Source organism: Polyodon spathula, chromosome 23, assembly GCF_017654505.1.
Source record: "Polyodon spathula isolate WHYD16114869_AA chromosome 23, ASM1765450v1, whole genome shotgun sequence".
Lineage (NCBI taxonomy): Eukaryota > Metazoa > Chordata > Actinopteri > Acipenseriformes > Polyodontidae > Polyodon > Polyodon spathula.
In genome coordinates, this window is record NC_054556.1 from 6,628,285 (window position 1) to 6,649,683 (window position 21,399).

Consider the following 21,399-nt stretch of genomic DNA (forward strand, 5'->3'; position numbering starts at 1 on the left):
CCTCTCTGCGGCTTACAAATACTCGGGGGTTGGATCCAAATATTTCAGCTTTTGACTCATCGGTCCATAAGACCGACTTCCACTCCTCAAACATCCAGTTTCTGTGTTTTTTGGCCCAGGCAAGTCTCGTCATCTTATTCTGCACTCTTAACAATGGTTTCTTTGCAGCAATTCTTCCAGTTAGGCCAGCTTCACACAATCTCCTCTGAACAGTTGATGTTGAAACATCTGTACTTCTAGTAGCATTTAGCTGAGCTTGTATTTCAGGGGCAGTTACTCGCCGGTTTCGCAGACTTGTGACTCGAATGAACTTGTTCTCTGATTCCGAGGTCACCCTTGGCCTGCCTGACCTTGTTCGGTCCTCATGAGTGCCAGTTTCTTCAAATCGTTTGATGGTCTTGGCCACAGCAGTTACAGACACTTGCAAAGTTCTTGAGATTTGTCTTAAAGATTGACCTTCATTTCTTAAAGTTATTACAGACTTCTTTCTTTGTTAACTGAGCGTATTTTGCCATTTTCTGCTCTCTACATTCAGGAATGACAAACTTGTGCCTATGCTACCTATATTTATAGTAATCATGGACCCTCACCTGTTAACAATAATTGGTGACAAAGGTTAATTAGGTAACATGCTAGTTAACTCAGAGAACATCTAACAAAGACACTTTTATACTTAGGCCAGTGTTCTAACACCGTGTTATACACATTTCAGACTTTTAACTGACTTGGGCTTCAGACTGAAATCCCCTTGCTTTGGGTGACCATTTCATTGAAATTGTCAAGATTTACACTTTCATTTAAAAATTACATTTTTGAATGCAATTCACCTATGATAATCAGCTTATATAAGTACATCATGAAATATTAAGTGTTTATAGACAAGTTTATACAGATAAAAGCATAGATAAGCATGAGAGAGAGAGAGAGAGAGAGAGAGAGAGAGAGAGAGAGAGAGAGAGAGAGAGAGAGAGAGAGAGCGCTCTCGTCAAGCACAATGAATCTCAACACAATAGGCCATCCTTCACAGCCTTTTACAGTTCTCCATTTTCTCCAGCTGAGCCACAGTTTTATTTGCGAACGTTTGAGAAATAAAAAAAGGGGGAAAAAAACCTACAGGCTACACAACAAAATTCAAAGCCTAATTATCCAGAAACCTTATAAAAAATACTATAGTTTTTTTTCTTTCTATCAGTAAAAGCTCCTTACCCAAGCACCATCAGAAAAAAAAGCTTTAAACCTTCCATTTAAAGAGCTGGAGACCCAGAAGCAAGAGGCAGGGGGAGGGGGAGGAGGGAGAGAGCTAGAAAAAGAGAGTGAGCCGGCATCCTGTACACCTTTCTGAATAGGAACACAGGCTGAAGATAATGGCCTCAAACAAGCGACAACAGACCACGGTGAGAACTGAATTACTCCATCAAAAATAAGTTCTGTTTAGAAACAGAGGGCAAAAAACAATGCCTCATCAGCACAGCTAAATACATCAATGTTCACCATACAATGGAGCTGCATAAGTCTCATGCACTGATGCTTTCCACTTAATACACCCCCCCCCACACACACACACACTCTTATCCAACGAACCTATGAAACCAAAGAATCATTCACGACAACAAAAAATACCTCATGAAAAAATACCTCCTACCGTCTCCTTGCTGAAATCTCCAAATCTAATACAGCACAGCAGCAGGTTGCGTGTGAAAGAATTATTCTCCTGGTTTGTCGTTCAGCCCCCCATCCAGCTTCATCCACTTGCATCCGAGCAAGCACTGGCAGCTGCCTTTTTTTTTTTTTTTTATCAAAGCCCACAAGCACAGCAAATTAGTCCTCCTGCCCAGCTTAGAAGCTAAGCCAATGTGAGCTATTCACACTGAAGAGCTTGTCTGAAACCAGCATCTCCCTGCCCCTCTGTTCCCCTGGTGCACCCGCCCACCTCCACAGACACACACACACACTCACACACATGCTCCTCTCATAAACAAGGAACTCGGATCACCCTCCCACGGGTCACATGACCCTGGCAATCAACACTACAAAAGCAAATGATGGGGCGCCAAAGGATTAGGCCTGAACGGGATTAAGCTGGCTGGACAGGTCCTGCATGCATACATGCCCACTGCTTCAATTTATTTACTTTACAGTACTTCAAAATAGTACACAGTAGATACTAAACATTTGTCTTTAATTGCTGCACTTAAATCATATCTAAATGTGTGTGTGTATGGTATAGATTTTACAGTTTTGAAAAAAACAGTTTTCTACTTCATATGTAATATGAATAAAGAAATTAAATTGTAAATATCAATCATTTATGTTCATAAAGAGTTACCAAGAAACAGAGTTTATTTTTTGTAACATTGCCCTGTGCTTTTTAACAGGTATTAGAGAAAGGAATAGAAAATTACAGGTTAGTACATGATAATTCCTGAAAACCCTGACAGTAAAGGCAAGGCAAGTCGTAATTATGTGTTTAGGTACATGGGTGTATAGATTTACATAGTGACTGTTGGGTTTCTCACTTATTTATTTTCTAAATGTTTAATTTAAGCTACATATAATGCATTTTCTTCAAGCAGACAAGCTTTCTATTTCCCCCTCTAAAAAAACAACAGAACTTTAGATATTTATAACCTATGTAATGCAGTGAGAGACAAGGGAATTAAAAATAATATTGTTTTTAGCTACTTAACTAAGGGTGCAATAATAAGCAAACCCTATTATAATGTCACTAAGTGACACTAAATAAAGGTAGAATTGCAGCCAATGTTATTATTACCTTAATGCTTTGTTTTAAGTAAATCAAACCTGAAACCTTCTCAGAGTACTATCAGGGATGATAATAATTGTCTATCTAACTAAACAGGTAGGTGTATTTACAAGCAGGGAAGCAACATTGTAACCCCACCCCCATTCAATCCATTGTAACCCTATCTTTCTTTAGCAGTGTTTAATCTATTCTGGGCATCTGTAAGTGGCATAAATCATTTCTTTATGATCTTTATTGATATACAGTCAACCTCGGTTTAATGTCACTTAATGTCGAGTTAACCACGGGTCCAATGAGCTGTAGTATTAACATGCATATAAGTAACAACTCGCAGGTTTACAGCATTTACAAGTTTATTTTTAGTTAAATGTCCTTATGAAAACATTGATAGAACTGCAGTAAATTAATCAATTAAGGTACAGTATGACACAAACTCGGTACAACTCAATTGAAATGAGAATTAATAAAATAACTACAGCGTTATTTTTATGAAAACAATCCAACCACAAACTGTGCACAAACTGTTGCTTGTACTGCCTAATTTGACGGCTTAAATAGCAAAAGTTAGCAAATGTACATTACACAGAATTAACTCTGTGAACAAAAACAATAACAAGCAACTTACAGTTTCACACGGAAATCAAACATGTCGATTGTTTCACATGCAAAAACACACGCTTTGAAAGTCCTGCTGAGAAGCCTGTTATCCCCTGTAACCTGAGCTTCATAGCCAGTTGAAGGATAACTAATTTGTTGCTTCTCACTCGTTATGAAAAGACACTGTAACCAGTGGATTCAGTGTAGTTCAGTCACGTGAAACGACAGTGTCGAGTTATCCACTAGTCTTTAATAGTTTTTATCCCTTTGGTACCAGCAATAAGTGTTGAGTTATGAGTAAAGCGAGGTGTCGAGCTAAAAAAAGAAACAGGATGCATTTATTTTATATGGAGAACATTTGGTACCAAGACTGTTGAATTAAGCAAAGGTATCAAGTTATCCACCAGTCGAGTTAACCAAGGCTGACGGTATCTGAAATGAATAGAAGAGGTTCCATTGTCAAACTACAGAATATCATGACGGGCAGGGCAGTATTAAAAACATTAATAAAATGAATTATTTTTATTTATCAATTTCTTGCCTATATATTAAAAAGAAATCAACTCCCAAAGATAATAATAAAAACGTATGCACACTTTCTACATGCACTCTTTCTGACATGTGTCACTCCTGGTGAAAAATTGTTATTTTGGTGTCTGATCCTTTGGGTATTAAAAGCAGACACTTCACAGCCTACTTTCAGACAGCATAGTTTCTTTCCCCATATTTCCACCTTACCTGGCTCATTAACGGCCAGACTTTAAGCTTTGTCAGCATCTCCAGAGGGACGGCTCAAAGGCCAAAAACTCAACTCCCCACTTCCTTCCCTGCCCGCGTCACCCTAAAAGTAGAACATTGCTATTCATTTCTACAAGGCTGGATGAGACAGGTAATAATTGGATCAGGCTGCGTCCCACCAGACTAAGCAATGAACAGTTTTAAACTGTTCCCAATTTTATTCCAGAACTGTCACATTTAATGATATTCACCAGAAAGCAGATTTTGTTGACTACAGATTTAGTTTGTATTGCCTGAATGTGGATCACCTGCAACACAAACATGTCACTCTGTGAGCCTTGCTTATGCTTCCATTTAAAATGAAAGGTACAGTATAACTATAGTGACTGTGTTTCCCCATATTATAACACCTTCAAATAATACACACACAACATTTCTTGTGCCTAAAGGTTTTCCCATTTACCACAGTTCTATATCTTATACCATGTTTCTATTAATGATTTAACTGACAGATAATCAGTTATTGAAATTTGACATATATATATATATATATATATATATATATATATATATATATATATATATATATATATATATATATATATATATATATATATATATATATATTTTTTTTTTTTTTTTTTTACTGGATAGATCTAGTGTTGACGGCCAGTAGTCACACCAATGCACTCAAAAAGCTGAAAACATGTTTTGAAAGCTATGTTAGTTTTCCAAGTATTTCTGAAGGATTCTGCAGTCATAATGTTATGTAGCCTTTACTATGAAGTAATGAATGCTGCATCATGTCCAGTTAAAAGAAAACAACTGACTTTCTGAGAGAAAAACCAGCACTGAAGAGCTGAATTACACATTTAGTCAATTAAAAGATCAAAGCCTGATGCTGAACCATGAGTTCACTGACTAAAGGAAATGTGATAAAGAACAAGGAGCAACAAGGTTCTTCAGGATAGGATAGAAACGCCAAGAATCAGCATCAAACATTGGTCTTTATTTAAATGATATATGGAAACGAATTAAGAAAGATGTTTGTAAATATAAATACACATTCTCAGACCTGAATCAGGTTATTTTCCTGCTGATCTGGCTATGTTCCACAATGTGGATTTGAAGACACTTACTCATTGACAAGTATAATATATAGAAGTACTGTAGAAACTGTGGAACAATAAGGATGTGTAACTAAATTATGTCATTTAAAAAATAACTTTTACAGAAAAACTGCTCATAGCTTATTTTTTTTATGGGACACTTTGTACTATAAAACACAAATACAACTATTAACTAATATTCAGTTGTTCGCAGATTAAAGTAAAAATGATTATTCCATTATACGGCTACCACCATCTTATGTTTGACTTGCTGGGTATTTCCAAAACATTAGGAATATGGTCTATACAGAAAATGCAGTAATGTAAACCCTGAAATCTTTGTTTTTCAGAATGTGTGATAGTGTTCTGAAATAAAACTGAAAGAAAAGTCTAAAAAGGACCAAAAGTTTATTTTTCAATGGCCTATCAAGAGGTTATAAATAATTCAGCTATTGCCTCTGTAGCTAATAGCTGTGCTCAGCTGTTACTAGACAAGATGGATGGGCAATTCAATTAAAATTGAGGAAGTTTTTGCTCTTGTTTTACCATTACCAGGAATACACCTTTCTATTCTAAGTCACAATAAATAAGCTCCAGAACAGCAGTAGATTTGCAGTGAGCTGTCCATGACTGTGACGTACTGGTGCCATTCCAATGTATACACATCAGGAAAGCAAAGTCCATTCAAGCATACACCCAGCAATTGAGTCCAGGATTCGTTTTTCACCAGAGAGGCTGTGCTAAGATTCATAGTGAACTGGCTTGAAATCTAATGGCTAATGAAACATTATAAAATGTTTTTTCTTTGCATCATTCCAAAGTAGGACTGAGCCTTTCGGCAGAAGAGGGACACCGGGAAAAAATATCTTGTCATTCACACTTGAGAAAACACGCAATTGCCTACTACATGAACATGCCCTTGAGGACTGTGTTTCAATTAAAGAATACATTTTATTATTAACTGATTGTAAAAAATAAAATAAAAATCCATACACACAGTTTTTAAATTAATATATCTGTAATGGAAACATCTTTAAAAACACTTACATGATTTGGTTTGGACATCCAATTAATTTGAAATTTCTGACAAATATAAAAAGTACCCTTTCAGCACAAGGTATGGTTCACATTGGCACAGAAGTATCAACTTTGCTATAAACGCAATGTCATTTAATAATGACCCCTCTCCCATCCAAATAAAAACTGAGATGACAACAAAATCAGACTAGTTATTTAACCTGTTCAGCACTTTTGATGATCGATCTTGTCATTTTACTATCTTTTCTAATGTGTCGACGACAAGAGGCCTCAACAGAAGTATATTGTTAAAAATAAAATTTTATTATTAATAAAATAAAAAGCCTTTTTTTTCGGAGAAGGAGCAAGACAAGTTCATACCAGGGTTGTTCAAGTATGGTCCCAACTTTTTTTTACTCTTGAAAAATGTAGAATCTTGTATGAACATACAGTCGGTCATCAGGGCTTGTCCATTCTTAGCACACCCTTCTCCCCTCCTGGAGGGGGGGGGGGGGGGGGTGGGGATGGAGCAGTCCTAATTTAAAAGCACAGAATCTAGTCTTTTTTTTAAATGTTTTTGATCCAATTTCACCACCTGGTTGGCTATTCCATGCATGTGTAACTCCGTAAAAAAAGTACTTTTTACCTTCTGCTTTAACCATTGCTACTGGTTTCTAATATGCTATGCGGAAACCTATACTGTATTTTATCCCTGTTGAAATTAATGTAGTTACGTGGTCGGAAAATGCCCAAACAAAGGTTTTAAAAAAATAATATGAAGTTCCCATTTTTACTGTGGCAGGGGCAACTGAGTTACCCGACAGGAAAACCTTCTTCTCCATGTTTTAAGGCTTGGTTTTCAAAGAAAAATGTCCACTGAGATTTGACAGGTCTTGTCTGTGCAATGCTGATCTTTAACTAGTGGGGGTCATTTCAGGTACTTCTGGTCCTCAGGATACACATGATGAATGCTTAACATAACATTTCGAAAATCAGAATAAAAAATGTAAGCACAGGGGACTTTTAGTTTTGCAGCACAACAGTACACAGGTGTATTTTTGGCTCTTTGAAGATTTCTACCGACAAACACTAATTGTACTCTATATCGACTGTCTTCATTCTTATATTATTCATTTCAAATATGAAACCTAATGTATTGTTCTACAAATATGCCTTACAATTCTACAAGTACAAATTAATCTAAAGTGCTCTACCGATAATATTACTGAGTATTGACAAAGATGCTGTATCCCCCGTTAGAGGAAAATTAACTATTTGCGGTTGATTATCAGTATTTTTTTACCTCACCAGTTAGGCACCATTTTAAAAAATATACATAACCCTACATTAACCATTTTAAAAAATAAACATTCCCCTACAGCTATCCAAACACCTGCCATAACTTCATTAGCACCCACCAGAAAATCCTAGTGGTATTTTATTTTCAGTATTTTTTTGCACAGCTACCTGGGGTACACACTTCATCCCCCCCCTCCCCACCAATTCTCTACAATCTATCATTAGCTTCTTTTATTTCTCCACCCTTCCTTGACAGGAACTCTTTTTCGCTTGCCGATTATGTTGTGGAATGCACTTCATTAAAATTTAGCTCCCCAATTCCAACCTGCAATGCAGTGGGAAACACAATGCGAGTGCCACACTTCCTCCCTGCTTTTTGTGAAAAAAAGCCCTTTTGTTCTGCAGGCATCTGGACCAGATCGCCGCCTGTTTGTGCCTGATGACCCTCCCCTCTCCCCCTTCACTGAGCACACCAGTCTCCAGCAGAGTGAAAAGGAGGTCTGTGTACCAGTGGGCCTTGTGTAAAGGCTGCTGGATGAATTAGAAAAAAGTACCACGGCACTAGCCATCTGTCCTTCTGGGCAAGATCTGACGAGAGTGCCTCCTCCCCACCCCCCACCTCTCAACCCCTTAGCCTACATATAAACCTCAAGCAATTCCCCGACAATACACATATCTAGCTTAGGAAATGGTCTCACATCTAAAAATGCTCACACTTGCCTGAATCCTCAGAAATACAAGCCAAACTGAAAGATTAATCCTCCCTTTGTGAGCTGCAATCTGAAAGTCGTCTTGAATAATGATCCCTGGCTCTGCAGTGGAGTGGAAATAAAAAAGAAGAAAAAGCTGCAGGAATCGTAAATGTGTGGGGAAGTAAAGGGGCTTACTTACAACAGAGCGGCTGCCATTCAACCAAAAAATCTGAAGTGAAAAATATTTTAAAATGGAAAAGAGAGAGAGAGTGAGAGAGAGAGCTATTGGTAGGAGGGATGGGGGAGCTCTGGCAGGAGCAGCTAACAGTGCAAAATGAAAAATTCAGCAGACTGTCTTTTATATCGCTGGTGACATTTCCAGAACAATGCCCATCTGTACTGGAGCTAGGAACATAAGAAATGCAAATTACATTGCAATAACCACTTTCTGAGGGGCCTTCAAATACAGGTCTTGGGAATAACAACATTAGCACCTGTTTGAGCCCAACTGAAAAAAAAAAAAAAACACACTTACATAATGAACAGAGCTTGGTGTTATTTCAGTCAAAAGACATATCGTGGAAATCATAAAAAGCTACACTCCACTGTCAATTAAAAAATTATATTCACATTCAACAATGATATGAGGATTTCTGGTTTCTGTAGCAATGCAACCATCTTTTCCCCTTCCCTCAACCTTTTTTTAAGTGAGATTCAAAATCAAACCAAAACCTTAGCCATTTAAATCACAGTCAGACTTACACTATAAAAGCATTTGTATTTCAACCAATAATGCTTTCATTCTTGCAGTCTGTTAGGTTTTCTAAAAAAGAAAAAGAAAAAAAAAAACTCTCTTTGAGAAATGTATACTGTAACATAATTGTTAAAAAATGGAAAACGGTGATAAAGTCACCGGTAACACACACACAAACACAGCAGTGATAATTCCCCTTTTGGCAGGAGATTAACCTGCTATGGTTGTAAAAGACCTGGGTTGAGAGGTCTCCACAGAGCTGCTCTGACTGTCAGTCCTTTTCAGCTGATTATGCCATGCTTGTTAACAAGCAGTTTGGACTTTTGGTGTTAAAAAAGGAAGATCAGTTCCCGTCCAGTACAAAAGCTATACATAAAATAAAAAATACTTTCTTTTTTTTAAATCATGCAAACATGATAGTTTTTTATAATTCAGGTGTATTCAGCTGTTCGCAATAAGATGGACTTGGATCTCTTCCTTAAAATGCAGCTACCCAATTCTGACAATCTCCTGCGAAACATAATGAATTAATCAGCAAGCTTGAGCAAAGCCAGCTCTGTTGTATCGATTGATTCTTCAATAACAGCTCCAGGGATGAGAAAACATGGGCTTGTGTTAAGGTGCAGAGCACGTAGTGTGGAGTATCAAACCTCAGCACAAAGCCCCTACTACGCCTCTCTGATCTGAAGCTGCCTTGTGCCACCTGCTGCACTCTCTATCCTCTGTCTACATAATAGCATACAGGCACGTGACCACATTTCTACATGGCTAAAGGTGTGGCTTCCTGTCAAAGTGAAACCCATTGATCACTTTCACAAGTTTAATCAATCAGCTTAAAACCCTTGAGAGGAGCCCTTTTCATCATGCACTTCTGCAATTGATCCATACCTTGGTTTAAAGGATAGCTTTTTTGTCATGTTTTTTAAATGAGACCAGAAGCAAAAGTCAGTGATGATTCAGTGTACGGATTAGATTATTTTTGCACACTCCATACTTTGGATCTTAAGGGCTTATTAGAACTGATTTAGAAAAAAAAGACGCAAACAAAATGTCATATTTTTCTAACTTTAGTACCACAATTTAAAGTCTTATTAGAACTGATTTAGAAAAAAAGACGCAAACAAAATGTCATATTTTGTAACTTTAGTACCACAATTTAAAGTCAATATGCTTCAGTTTCAAAGCAACTGCAGAAAGAATATTAAGCATAACACCAATAAATATGAAAAGAACAAAAATAAAATGTCTGTCACGAAGTAACCCATCTGTTATCAGCCTCTCTCCTACATACAAGGCACAAATAACCAAGTAGGTCACACCACGACTGGAACTTGCACTACGTGAAACAACCTCTTACAACACAAAACTAACGGTTCAGATGTAGCTTTTAATAGATCATGCATAATAAAAAGAAGAAAAAAACGTGTAGTTTTTCCCCCAGGGGTTTTCCATATCCCTGCAGTAAACCACAGTATCTCCTCGTAAAGGCACTGACCTTTTCCCTAGGATCTTTCACTTTGGCCTGAGGCCAAATGTGTGGCAGGTGTTTAAATGTCACTCCCAGCTGAGACCCGCTCAGGGTCAAACACAGCCTTAAGGCCTACCATAAACACATACACACAGTAACACTTATTGAAAGTGAATTTGAAATAATCCATTAGCAGTGTCTTGTTAACGAAGGAGTACTTCACTCGAACAGCATTAGTAAACATGAGGGCTTTGGAAGAAATCCTCTGAAATGTACAGTTAATGAAATTGGCTTCTTCCTTTTTTTAAAATCTCACACAAGCTCGGAATAGCTTGTCCAGTGCAAACTAAGTAAGTAGCATAATTGAGAAGCGGTGTGTTTAAACCAAGCTAGGGCACTTAAAACACCTATTTTGAAGCAAGGTCACTCAGGCTTGTAGGTTTAACTGACTGGCTACAATTCCACGTTTGGTAGTAGGACTGGCTCCTCTGGTTGCATATAATAAACACATTCTATAAATATATGACTGCAAGCAAAAACTCTTAAAGTTTTAAAGAAGTGAAGCTGTTTGTATAATCGTTTGAAGTGTGATGAAAATAATGAAATCCAAGTCACTCTAGTTTTTATACAGCAGAAATGATCAATAGATCTTTTTTTTTTTTTTAAAGTATAATATGACTACCCCATCCCCTATAACTTATATCCCTAGCAACAACATGTGATACTGTACTTCAACAAATATACTTTCTACTTGGGGCTCTTCTCTGAATAAAATGTTGACTGGTGTATATAAAAAAAGAATGCTAAGCTGCCAAACGGTATACTGCAATGATAATTTGATATAGATTTGTATTAATGTGTCACTGCATGATTTATATATGTATTAAATTTTTTAATGAGTAGGACAGTTTAAATTATTTTCCTGAACATACCTTCCCCCACACTTGCATAATTATTTGGCCAAGCTGTTAAATTTAGTATTCATTATGACAACATGCAAGTCGAACAGCATCTCAGCTTAATCGATACAATGGTAACAGAATGAAACAGGGCTTTTCTTTTGATGGTCAGAAACAGAAACATCTTAATTATACAGCTTAGTATGTTTTCAACAATAAGAGACTCAAAAGTACATCTTCTATTTAAAACAATACCATTACTATTTGTGTAAAAACCAGTGGTTTTAAGAAAATTACACAAACCATGGGTATAAAGAGCACCCTTGTGTATTAGCCTAGCAACTGGTTGTAACAAAGCCTTACAATGGAAGAGACAAGGTTTTCCACTGCTGCTACAGCATATAGAATACTCTAACCCTAAGAACTTGTATACAACACACAACAACTATATTGCATGTAGAAATTGTAAGAGTGCAGATTATACTCTGAAAATTACAGTATGTTTGGAACAACGATGGACAACAAAAATACCAAATGTAAAAAGGGAATCCAACAGTTGAATTATTCTGTTGTTTGCCTGTTTAATTCTTAAACTTAAACTTGACATGAATACTAAATTCAGCCTGCAGCTCAGCAGAAACCGAGTACCTGGAGACACTGCATCCCCAATAAGAAGGAGAAAGAGACAGCTGTCGATAGAGTCGTGAGTACTTACAAGGCACAGCGTGGCGATAAAGGTTATCTCGGATGGTTTGCTGCAGCTCGTGGTCTTGGGATGACTTCTGAAACCTCAGGCTTAGATAATGCTTGAGATCCTTGTTGAGCCGGCTGCCTGGAAAACAAATAAACAAACAAACAGAAGCAGCTTTGTTAAAAACTTATTCAGAGAAATACTGACTGGTGGTAGGGACGCAAACAACTTAATGCAAGATTAGTACTTTGGATAGCAAGGACTCTCCCTTCTGGGGAGGAAACTATCTTCATGTTTGTTTCATGCAAAAAATATTAAAGTTTGACTCTTTCTTAAGACTGTTTATCTGAACTGCGTGGAGGAAGTTGCTCTGCCAAGAAAACAGTCTATAGTATACTAAGAATAGATGGGAAAACATGGTAGAACTATACGTTCAGGAAACACATTGGACTTTATGTAAGGCAGAATAGATTTCAGGTAATCATTTTAAGTCATGTTACTAGGAATATATATTTTAAAAATTGCACATGAATTTTCTCAGTGCTATTGTTTGACTAACTATAGTAAAACAGTTAGGTAAAACCTTTCATAGAAATCCTCCTTGTTCATGGGAAAAGTAACAGGTGATTGTCACTTTAAAATTCATAAAACTGACAAAAGGCAACTGTTCTTTAAAGACAGGTGTTCTCCTACAACAGGGGGTATTGTCTTAACTTGAATTTGAATGCAACCCTATCCTCCTTACACATATCAACAGGGCTACCAAATAGTGTTATGCTTGTTCTCACTCGCTTTGGAAAAGATTACAATCAGATACATGGTGTGTTTGACATGGTGTTTGACTAATTTGTAAGTAACAAATTACAAAACGTTGCTTCAAACCATCAATATTCAAGCACATGTTTTCTTCTATCTACCATAGGGACTCCATTTGTAATTGAAACTCAGTCCATTATAACAGTTTACAAAATTCTCCATCTAACATTCACATTGCTGCATTTCAGAAAGACATGCTGGATGACTTCTCAAGCAAAAGAAAATCCCATTTTAATAAAATGACATTCACGTTCTTGACCGGACATTGGTTTAAATATTAACATGCAGAACTGTAGTTGAAATAAATATAGACCTTGAAAAGGAGTTGAATGTAAAAGTAGCCTCCATTTAGTAACTTAAACTTTCATTCTTTGCCCCAGCCGATTATTCATTTAAATTAGCCATTTAGCAATAATATGGCTTTTTAGAAGGTTTTACATTATATTATTCCTGATGCCCATTTGTCAACCGTAGTAATATAACACCCACTTGATAAATCGCGGGTACACTGAGACACTAAATAAATACATTTCATACAAAGGTCAATATCTGGTGTCTTGCCCCGAGTGACTAGTCACATATTTTGGCAAATATTTTGAAACAAAGCTCCATTCTGAAAATATCTGAACTCCTTGTAGCTCATTTGACAGTCACAGGAGAATATGAATCTGTTCGTTGCACCTATAGTGATCCCATATACAACAGTGTTCTTTCAAGGATTTAAGAAGGGGAGGGTAGTGTTTGGGAGGGATGGCAGGACTGTACATCGGAAAGGTAAAAAAGGGTTCATGCAAATAAGTAGCACACATATTGTATAGATCAGTTACTTTCATTCCCTGTGGCTTTCGTTTCATGCTCTTTCCAGCAGCTGCACTTTTGGGGGTGGGGTTGCAAGGGTGTTGACTAGTGAACTGTAGACAATTCGGGGACGCACATAGGCCATATGCTGGTCACAACAATAAAACTGTGATTTACTGAAGTGAGCTTTTCTGCATCTGCCAGCAGCTATTAACCAAAGGAAAAACAATGGCCAGTCCCTTCAGGATCCCTTCAGGATTTGATCCAACTTTGTAAGCTGTATGCTTGTCATTTTACTGGTCCCACGTGTTTTAACTTAAGATACAGACATGTCTAATGCTGGTACTCTTACTGATCACTACAGTAATCATGCTTTGAACGAATCTCTCATCCCTTAATATCTTTTCATGACTTTGTATTAAACATAGTTAAATACAAACACCATATGACAATGCTAATAAATAAATGCTAATTTTTTTTTTTTTTAATTCCAAAGAGAGATAATTGTGGATGTATTCTTTAGATTTGTTTTTTGTAGAAAGCGGTACGCGCACAAGGGCTAACAAAGGCCTTCTGGTGCATGGGCAATTAAGGCTGGGATGACTGGAGTATTTCAACAAAGTTCTCCCTTTTCATAAAGACTGTTCTAAAGAGCTGACTCCAATGTGTGCCTGCACGCAAACGATTCTTTCAGCTCATTTATTAAATTAAACCCCACGGTGTCTGCAGGCCCAGGGACCATAAACTAAACCTAAATCGAAATCATTTAAAATTGACCTCTGACTCTCCTAGGCAAGAGAGTGGCAGTGAATTTCACCTGTGTTTCTGGAAATCTATCAGATAATTTAGCTTTCATTCTTAACATATAGAAAAACCAGACAAAATAAAACGGCTACTGTGTGTGCCTTGTGGAACATCCGAGCCTTAAAAGCACCTTCTATTCTGTTAATTGAAGAAAATTCTTAAATGGATCTTTTTTTTTTCAACAACATACATATCTAATTTCCCATTTTTTTTACAGTACGACTGATCTACATTTAATAGTGATTCACATCACATTACAGGATTTAATAAGTTGTCTTACCAACAGAATGACATTTTTCTTATTTATGTATCAACAGTTTTAAAATTACATAGGATTTGTACACTGCTCTCTGAGTGTGATATTTTTTATTATCATTATTTGTTGTTTACCTTAAGCTTTCTATTTATATTTTTGTCTAAAAATTGCACATTGTTTTTCAGGTATTACTCACTGCACATAATCAATTCTTATCTGCCTACTAACATACAAATCTACCGCCTCCTTAACTGGCCCAACCTCATCTGAGGCACAATAGTATGCCGGTGCTTCTATAAATGCAGACAAAACAAAATGCCTAGCTCTCAGTTACATTAAAAAATAAAAATAAAAATAATTGCTATGATCAACTACTTGGTTTTCAACAATCAAGCAGGTTTGAATAAGAAAGCTATTGTTTCCAGATGGCACTTGCACTTAAAATGGACAAAAAATAAATTGCATTGAACAATATTGCACAAGAGGCCTTTCAAAGGGAAAATAATAAATGTGGCAATAGATCAGCTCATATAAAATGAATGAGAAACACCAGCAGAGACTCCCAGGTACAGTACTACCCTTCTAGCATGGGGAAAAAGCACTCGAGTTCCACTTTCTAGATCAAAACTAGCAATGGTTAATGAACAGGATTGCTTGTACTTCCATCAGCAACAGAGACATCCTACACATTAGGCTGAATAAAAAAAATGACCTTTACTTAAAGACAAAACATCACATTTAAAGCTTACAGATGAAAACTGTGCAGCAGTTGATTTTGTATGGAAGTTTTGTTTGAATTTATCTTCAAAATGTAGGTATTTTCTTATGCACACAGCCCATAGAACAAATTGATTTTAATGTTATTCATTAATCTGCAGTCAACCCAGAAAAGCAAATGGCTCAAGACTTGGGAGAATCATACAGTAACCCATCAGTATACAGTAAACAGCAGAACATGACTGGTGCTGTCACAGAAATACCCTGTCCTAGAACCTTAGAGGGTATGTTTGGGTGAATCACAATATTGTGACCTTTCAAAAATACTTTATAACAATATTGAAAATGATCATAGTAAAGGCATGCAATAGACACAGCAGGTCATACTTGTCTATTATCTGAGTGGGTTTACTGTAGAATTGCAAGCGTCTGCTGATCCAACTCCAAATCAGAATTGCTAAACATGTAATCACTGAATTAGTATGAAATAATAATAATAATAATAATAATAATAATAATAATAATAATAATAATAATAATAATAATAAATAGTAATAATAACAACAAAAACAACAACAACAACAACAACAGAGTTTATGGGCATATACACCAATTAGGATAAAGGTAATGCTTGCTGTACATTTATCGAAGGTTCTGTTTTCCCGCTCCAGCAGCGGTTGGTACAATAACCGCATTGTGTTTGTGCCGATGCACAGGGGCACCCTATGAAGTGCTGTACAATCTTGGGCCCCGGTTAGTGCTATTGAATGGTTTCTGGCAGATTGCCACCTTCATTACCTCATCACATGGAGAGAGAAATTGACTGAAAGACACCCAGTGAGCTTGTCAAAGTGTTGTGTATTTTTCAATTTCTTTGCTTTGTAAGCCAACTATTATACCCTATGTACATTTCACCTTCACAAGAAAGTGCAATGAATGCATCCAGTTTGTCAATAAGGTGGATATAATTCTTGTAATACCCAGACCTAACTAGTAGACCTAGCTACTGCCCTATAGAGCAGTATACCGCACTGTATGCTAATGGTCAGATTCACACAGATTCTTGTGTTGATAGCAAAAAACACCAATTAAATGATTACTGTAGATGCAGAACCTAGCTATCTTATTTTTTGCAGTCTTTTGTGTATACTAAGTATAAAGATTACAAATAAGCAGTTAAAACAGACTGTTCATGAGCTTTGCATTCTTATTCAAAATGTTTTTAATAAATGATGACGACTTGGGGAACACTTTTGATTGCTACACATAGTGAATGTAATGCTGATGGTTTCACTTGGCTCCTTGGCAACAGGAAGATACAAAAAAAACTGGCATTTTTACTTCTAGCAGGGCTTCAGAGGCCCTGTAGCTCCTGAGATGTTCTTGTTATTGTGTTTGTTCTTGCTCTACTGCTCTGAGTTGTCAGCAGTACAGGAACTAGGTGGGAATTGCCTAGATGCCCTGAGAATTGCCATTCAAAGAGCAATTTAAACCATTTTTTAAAACCCCAATACAGTACAGTATATTGTGCTATTAGGTCACAACAGTAGGTAAACTGAGAATAATTTAATACTGGTCTGATATAAACAGTAGAGCAAAAACAATGAAAAAAACATTCTGTTCAGGGTTTAAAGAATAATGCCGTACAAATGCAAATGCATTTACTTTCAGTACTATTAACCACAATAGAGGTTGTTTGTAAGAAACTGTATGAACTGAATGTTAATTTGGTATAGTTTTCTTTCAGTCTAATCTTCAAGTCTCTTTTTTAAGTTGCATCTGAAGCATTGCAACAGTCACCTATTGAGATGAGCTGAACAATGTTTTAATGCATTTTTAGCTCACAAGACAGATTTAAGATTTGAATCCCATAATGACTAGCTACAACTGGCACTTGAAAAAGGCTCCACAGCTTAATAAAAGGCAAAAACAATTAAATAAAAACAGCTATTTTTAAATTCAGGCTCCCGAAGGACTACACTAATTTAGTCAAAGCAAGCAATCCACAAGCGAGCATGACTTATAGTAACTATGAATAAGATTCATCGGGAAAGGTGACTACAAATGATGCTGCCATAACCTTCAGAAATGAAAGCAGGATAATTGCGTTATTTTAGAGAATTAGACACTGTTTGCCTGAAGCTAATCCTCTTGCTGGCTTGGTTGTCAAGTGTTTTAAAATTGTTTTCTTGGTCAGATAAAAATAAATTAATTATATATATATATATATATATATATATATATATATATATATATATATATATAGAGAGAGAGAGAGAGAGAGAGAGAGAGAGAGAGAGAGAGAGAGAGAGAGAGAGAGAGAGAGAGAGAGAGAGAGAGACTTTTAAGATCCTTTATTTAAATATTCCAAATAAAATCCATTAAAATTCAAATAAAGGTAAAACACAACAAAAGTTAAGATTCCTACTGCCTGAGCAAAATTTAAAAAATCCTAAAATATATCGTGTTCTCCTTAAAAACAGATTTTAAACAAAATAAAAGGATCATTAAAAAATCAATATTAAACAGTGTTTTTTTACTTTGTTGAAAACAGATAAAAGCCAAAAATAAAACACTGTAAAACAAAAATTAAATAAAATTAGAACAAAAACTGGAGCTCCCCCTCCTCACTCACAGCACACAAGGCGTCTCCCACACACCACCTCTCCTGAAAGTCCTCCAGGTTACTGACCAGTTTAAAATACTCAAACTCTACTCTGATCTGGCTGACCACGAGCACCCTGAACTGAACCACTAAACTGGTCAGTCCAGAACCAGAGAGTTGATTTTTCCTTGTCTTTAAAATAGCCAATTTTGCCTGTCCAAATAAAAAATTAATAAGAACACACCTGTTTTTCATTTTAAAATTGTATAGAACCCCAAAAATAAAAAGCTCCTTACTAAAAACGACCCCTAAATTATTCAGGATTCCCTGCAGTAAATTAAAAAGTGGCCGCAGCCTCTCACACTCACTGTAGGCATGAAAGAGAGTTTCCTCTGCTGAGCAAAAAGCGCACTGCTCACTGATGCTGGGGTCCACTCTATGGAGAAACCTGCCTGTGGACACAATGCAGTGTAGAATCTTCCACTGCAGGTCCCCCACTCTCTTGGCGAGAGGCGGTTTGTACAGCACCCTCCACACCGGCCTGTGCCCCTCCTCTACAGCCAAGTAAGCTCGCCACTTAGAGTCTACCAGACCCCTTAGCCTACTATACTCTGTGGCTTTAACACACAATTTGTATATATGTTTTCCATTCATTGTGTGAAAGATCATTTCCTCCACATTCTGCAATTTAAGCAAAGTCCCTCCATTCTCTCCACCGCCCTCACCTTCCTCACCTACTGCTGGTGACACGATCATCCCTGGAAATAAGGAAAGCTGTCTCTGCTCTGTGCCTCTGGACAACTCCTCCCTCAGGACTGCCTTGAGCCGCGGGGAGAGGCAGCCCCTCAACTCACCCATCAGTCTTTCTGCAAGCCTCTCTGAGTGCCAGCCTAGCTGTGCAGTTAGCTGGGAGGCAGTTAGCCAGCAGGAGAGCTCAAGGTTTAACAGGTGGACCATCCTGGTTACACCTGCTTTTAAAAAACTGGCACAGAGCGTCATCGACTGGAGGAACTTAACTGGAAAGAGTGGATTAAAAAATAGGGGCTCCTCAAACAGGTCCTGCCCTGTCAAGGACTCCACATCCCTTTCCACCCTCACCAGCTGCCAGGCTTTTAAAATACTTTGATAAAAAGGAGGAAGTCCTGCTTTACTAAAACTGGTGTTCTCAATTAAAAACAGGTGTTTTCCTAACCCCAGCCCCCCAAATCTATTAAGAAGGAAACAGGCCAGCCTCTTCCAATGAGCCTCCTCCTCAGTGTACAGGAGTCTCTGAACCGCCTGCAGTCTGAAGGCTGCCACCCTGCTGGCAATGCTGACTAGCCCCTGCCCCCCCTCATCACTAGGGAGGTAGAGGACTGCCGGCCTCAAACTGTGTCTCCCGCTCCAAAAGAACTCCAGCAACACTCTCTGGATCTCCTTCACCAGGCCCTGGGGTGGGTCCAAGCATACCAGCTTGTGCCACAAGCTAGAGGCCACCAGATTATTAATAACAAGCACCCGGCCCTTGAAGGACAGTTGAGCCAGCAGTCCCTTCCACCTCTGCAGCCGCCCCCTCACCCTATCCAACAAACCCTCCCAGTTCTTTTTCATGTAGTTTTCTGTTCCGAGGTACACCCCCAACACTTTAATACCTGTTCTGTTCCATTTCAGCCCCTCAGGCAGGAAAGGAGGGGTGCCCTCATCCCAGCCGCCTGACAGGAAGGTGTCACATTTTGCCCAGTTTACTCTGGCAGAAGATGCTCTCTGGAACTCATTTAGAGTCTGCTGCAGCGCTTGGACATCTGCATCCCCACTCACAAACACAGTCACATCGTCTGCGTAGGCAGACACCTTCACTGTGGCAGAGGAGGGTGTGGAGGGCGAGGAGGGCACTGTCCATCCAGCTAGCCTGACCCTCAGCAGGTGCAGCAGGGGCTCTATAACCAGTGAATACAGCATACCAGACAGGGCACAGCCCTGCCTTATACCCCTGCACACTGGGAAGGGCTGACTCAGCCCATTGTTGATCTTTAAAATACTAAAAATGTTGGAATATAAAAGCCGAATATAAGAAATAAAACCAGGACCGAACCCGAAGGCTTCCAGTGTATGAAAGAGGTAGGTGTGGTCGACTCTGTCGAAAGCCTTCTCTTGATCCAGGGAGACCATTCCTACATTAAAATCACAAATATCACTTACAGTTAAAAAATCTCGAATAAAAAACAAGTTATCAAAAATAGAGCGACCCGGTATACAATATGTTTGATCCATATGTATTACAGTTCCAATAACACTTTTTAATCTATTAGCGATTGTTTTGGATAAAATCTTTAAATCAGAACATAAAATTGACACAGGTCTCCAATTTTTAAGCTGGCATAGGTCTCCCTTCTTGGGCAGCAGTGTAACCACTGCCCTACGGCAGCTAAGAGGCAGCTCCCTGTGGCTGAGGCTCTCTCTCAGAACCTGGAGCAAATCCTCCCCCATTATATCCCAGAAATTATTATAAAATTCTGCTGGCAGTCCATCGATCCCGGGAACCTTTCCGCTGGAGAGCTGCTTGACAGCGGCGGTCATCTCCTGGTGGGTCAGCGGTGCGTCCAGCTGAATCTGCTCCTTCTCACTGAGGCTGGGTAACCCCTGGAGCAGCCGCTCAGTGTCCTCTATGTTGCACATTTCATTATTATAAAGTTCCTTGTAAAAACGCACCGCCTCTCTGCTGATTTCCTCCCGGGTGTGCAGTTCTTTCCCACCAGGAGTCCTGATACAACACAGCTGTCTACTGTCCGCTCTCTTCCTCTCCAGGTTGAAGAAGAAACTAGTGGGGGCATCCATGTCTCTCAACTCCATGAATCTGGAACGCACAATCGCCCCCTTCACTCTTTCCTTCAGCAAGCTCCCCAGCGCGATTTTCTGCTCCTTTAGGTTCTCCAGGGTCTGTTCTTTAAATTCTGAATTTAAACTTTCCTCTAGGAGGAGGATTTTGGACTCCAGTTCTCTCACGGCTGTGTTCAGTGACCTGGTTGCATTTATAGTATATTGTTGACAAAAACATTTAATTTGTATTTTGCCAATGTCCCACCACTGTCTTAAATCTTTATATTGTGCTTTTTCTTTTTTCCAAATTATCCAAAAAAGTTTGAATTGTTGCTTAAATTTTACATCTTGTAATAATTTTACATTGAAATGCCAGTAAGATGCTCTGTGGGGTTCTGATTGAATTAATACTGTAATTAATAGACAGTGGTGGTCAGAGAGACTACTGGGGATGATTCTTGCTTTGATAAATTTATTTAAATCGTTTTTTGAAGTATAAAACCGGTCTAGTCTTGCTCTATATACACAGTCTGTGTGATACTGAGACCAGGTGTATTGTCTTGAACTGGGGTGCAGGCA

At 38.1% G+C, this 21,399-nt stretch overlaps 1 protein-coding gene across 10 annotated transcripts in view; it reads right to left on the reverse strand.

Annotated features, from left to right (window-relative positions):
- LOC121298347 (membrane-associated guanylate kinase, WW and PDZ domain-containing protein 1-like) overlaps nucleotides 1-21,399 on the reverse strand; it is a 135,438-nt gene that overhangs the window by 50,939 nt on the left and 63,100 nt on the right. For all 10 annotated transcript variants that reach the window (XM_041225444.1, XM_041225450.1, XM_041225445.1 and 7 more), the window contains exon 2: nucleotides 12,053-12,169. In XM_041225444.1, the coding sequence (XP_041081378.1) occupies nucleotides 12,053-12,169 (117 nt within the window). The remainder of the gene's footprint in view (nucleotides 1-12,052; nucleotides 12,170-21,399) is intronic.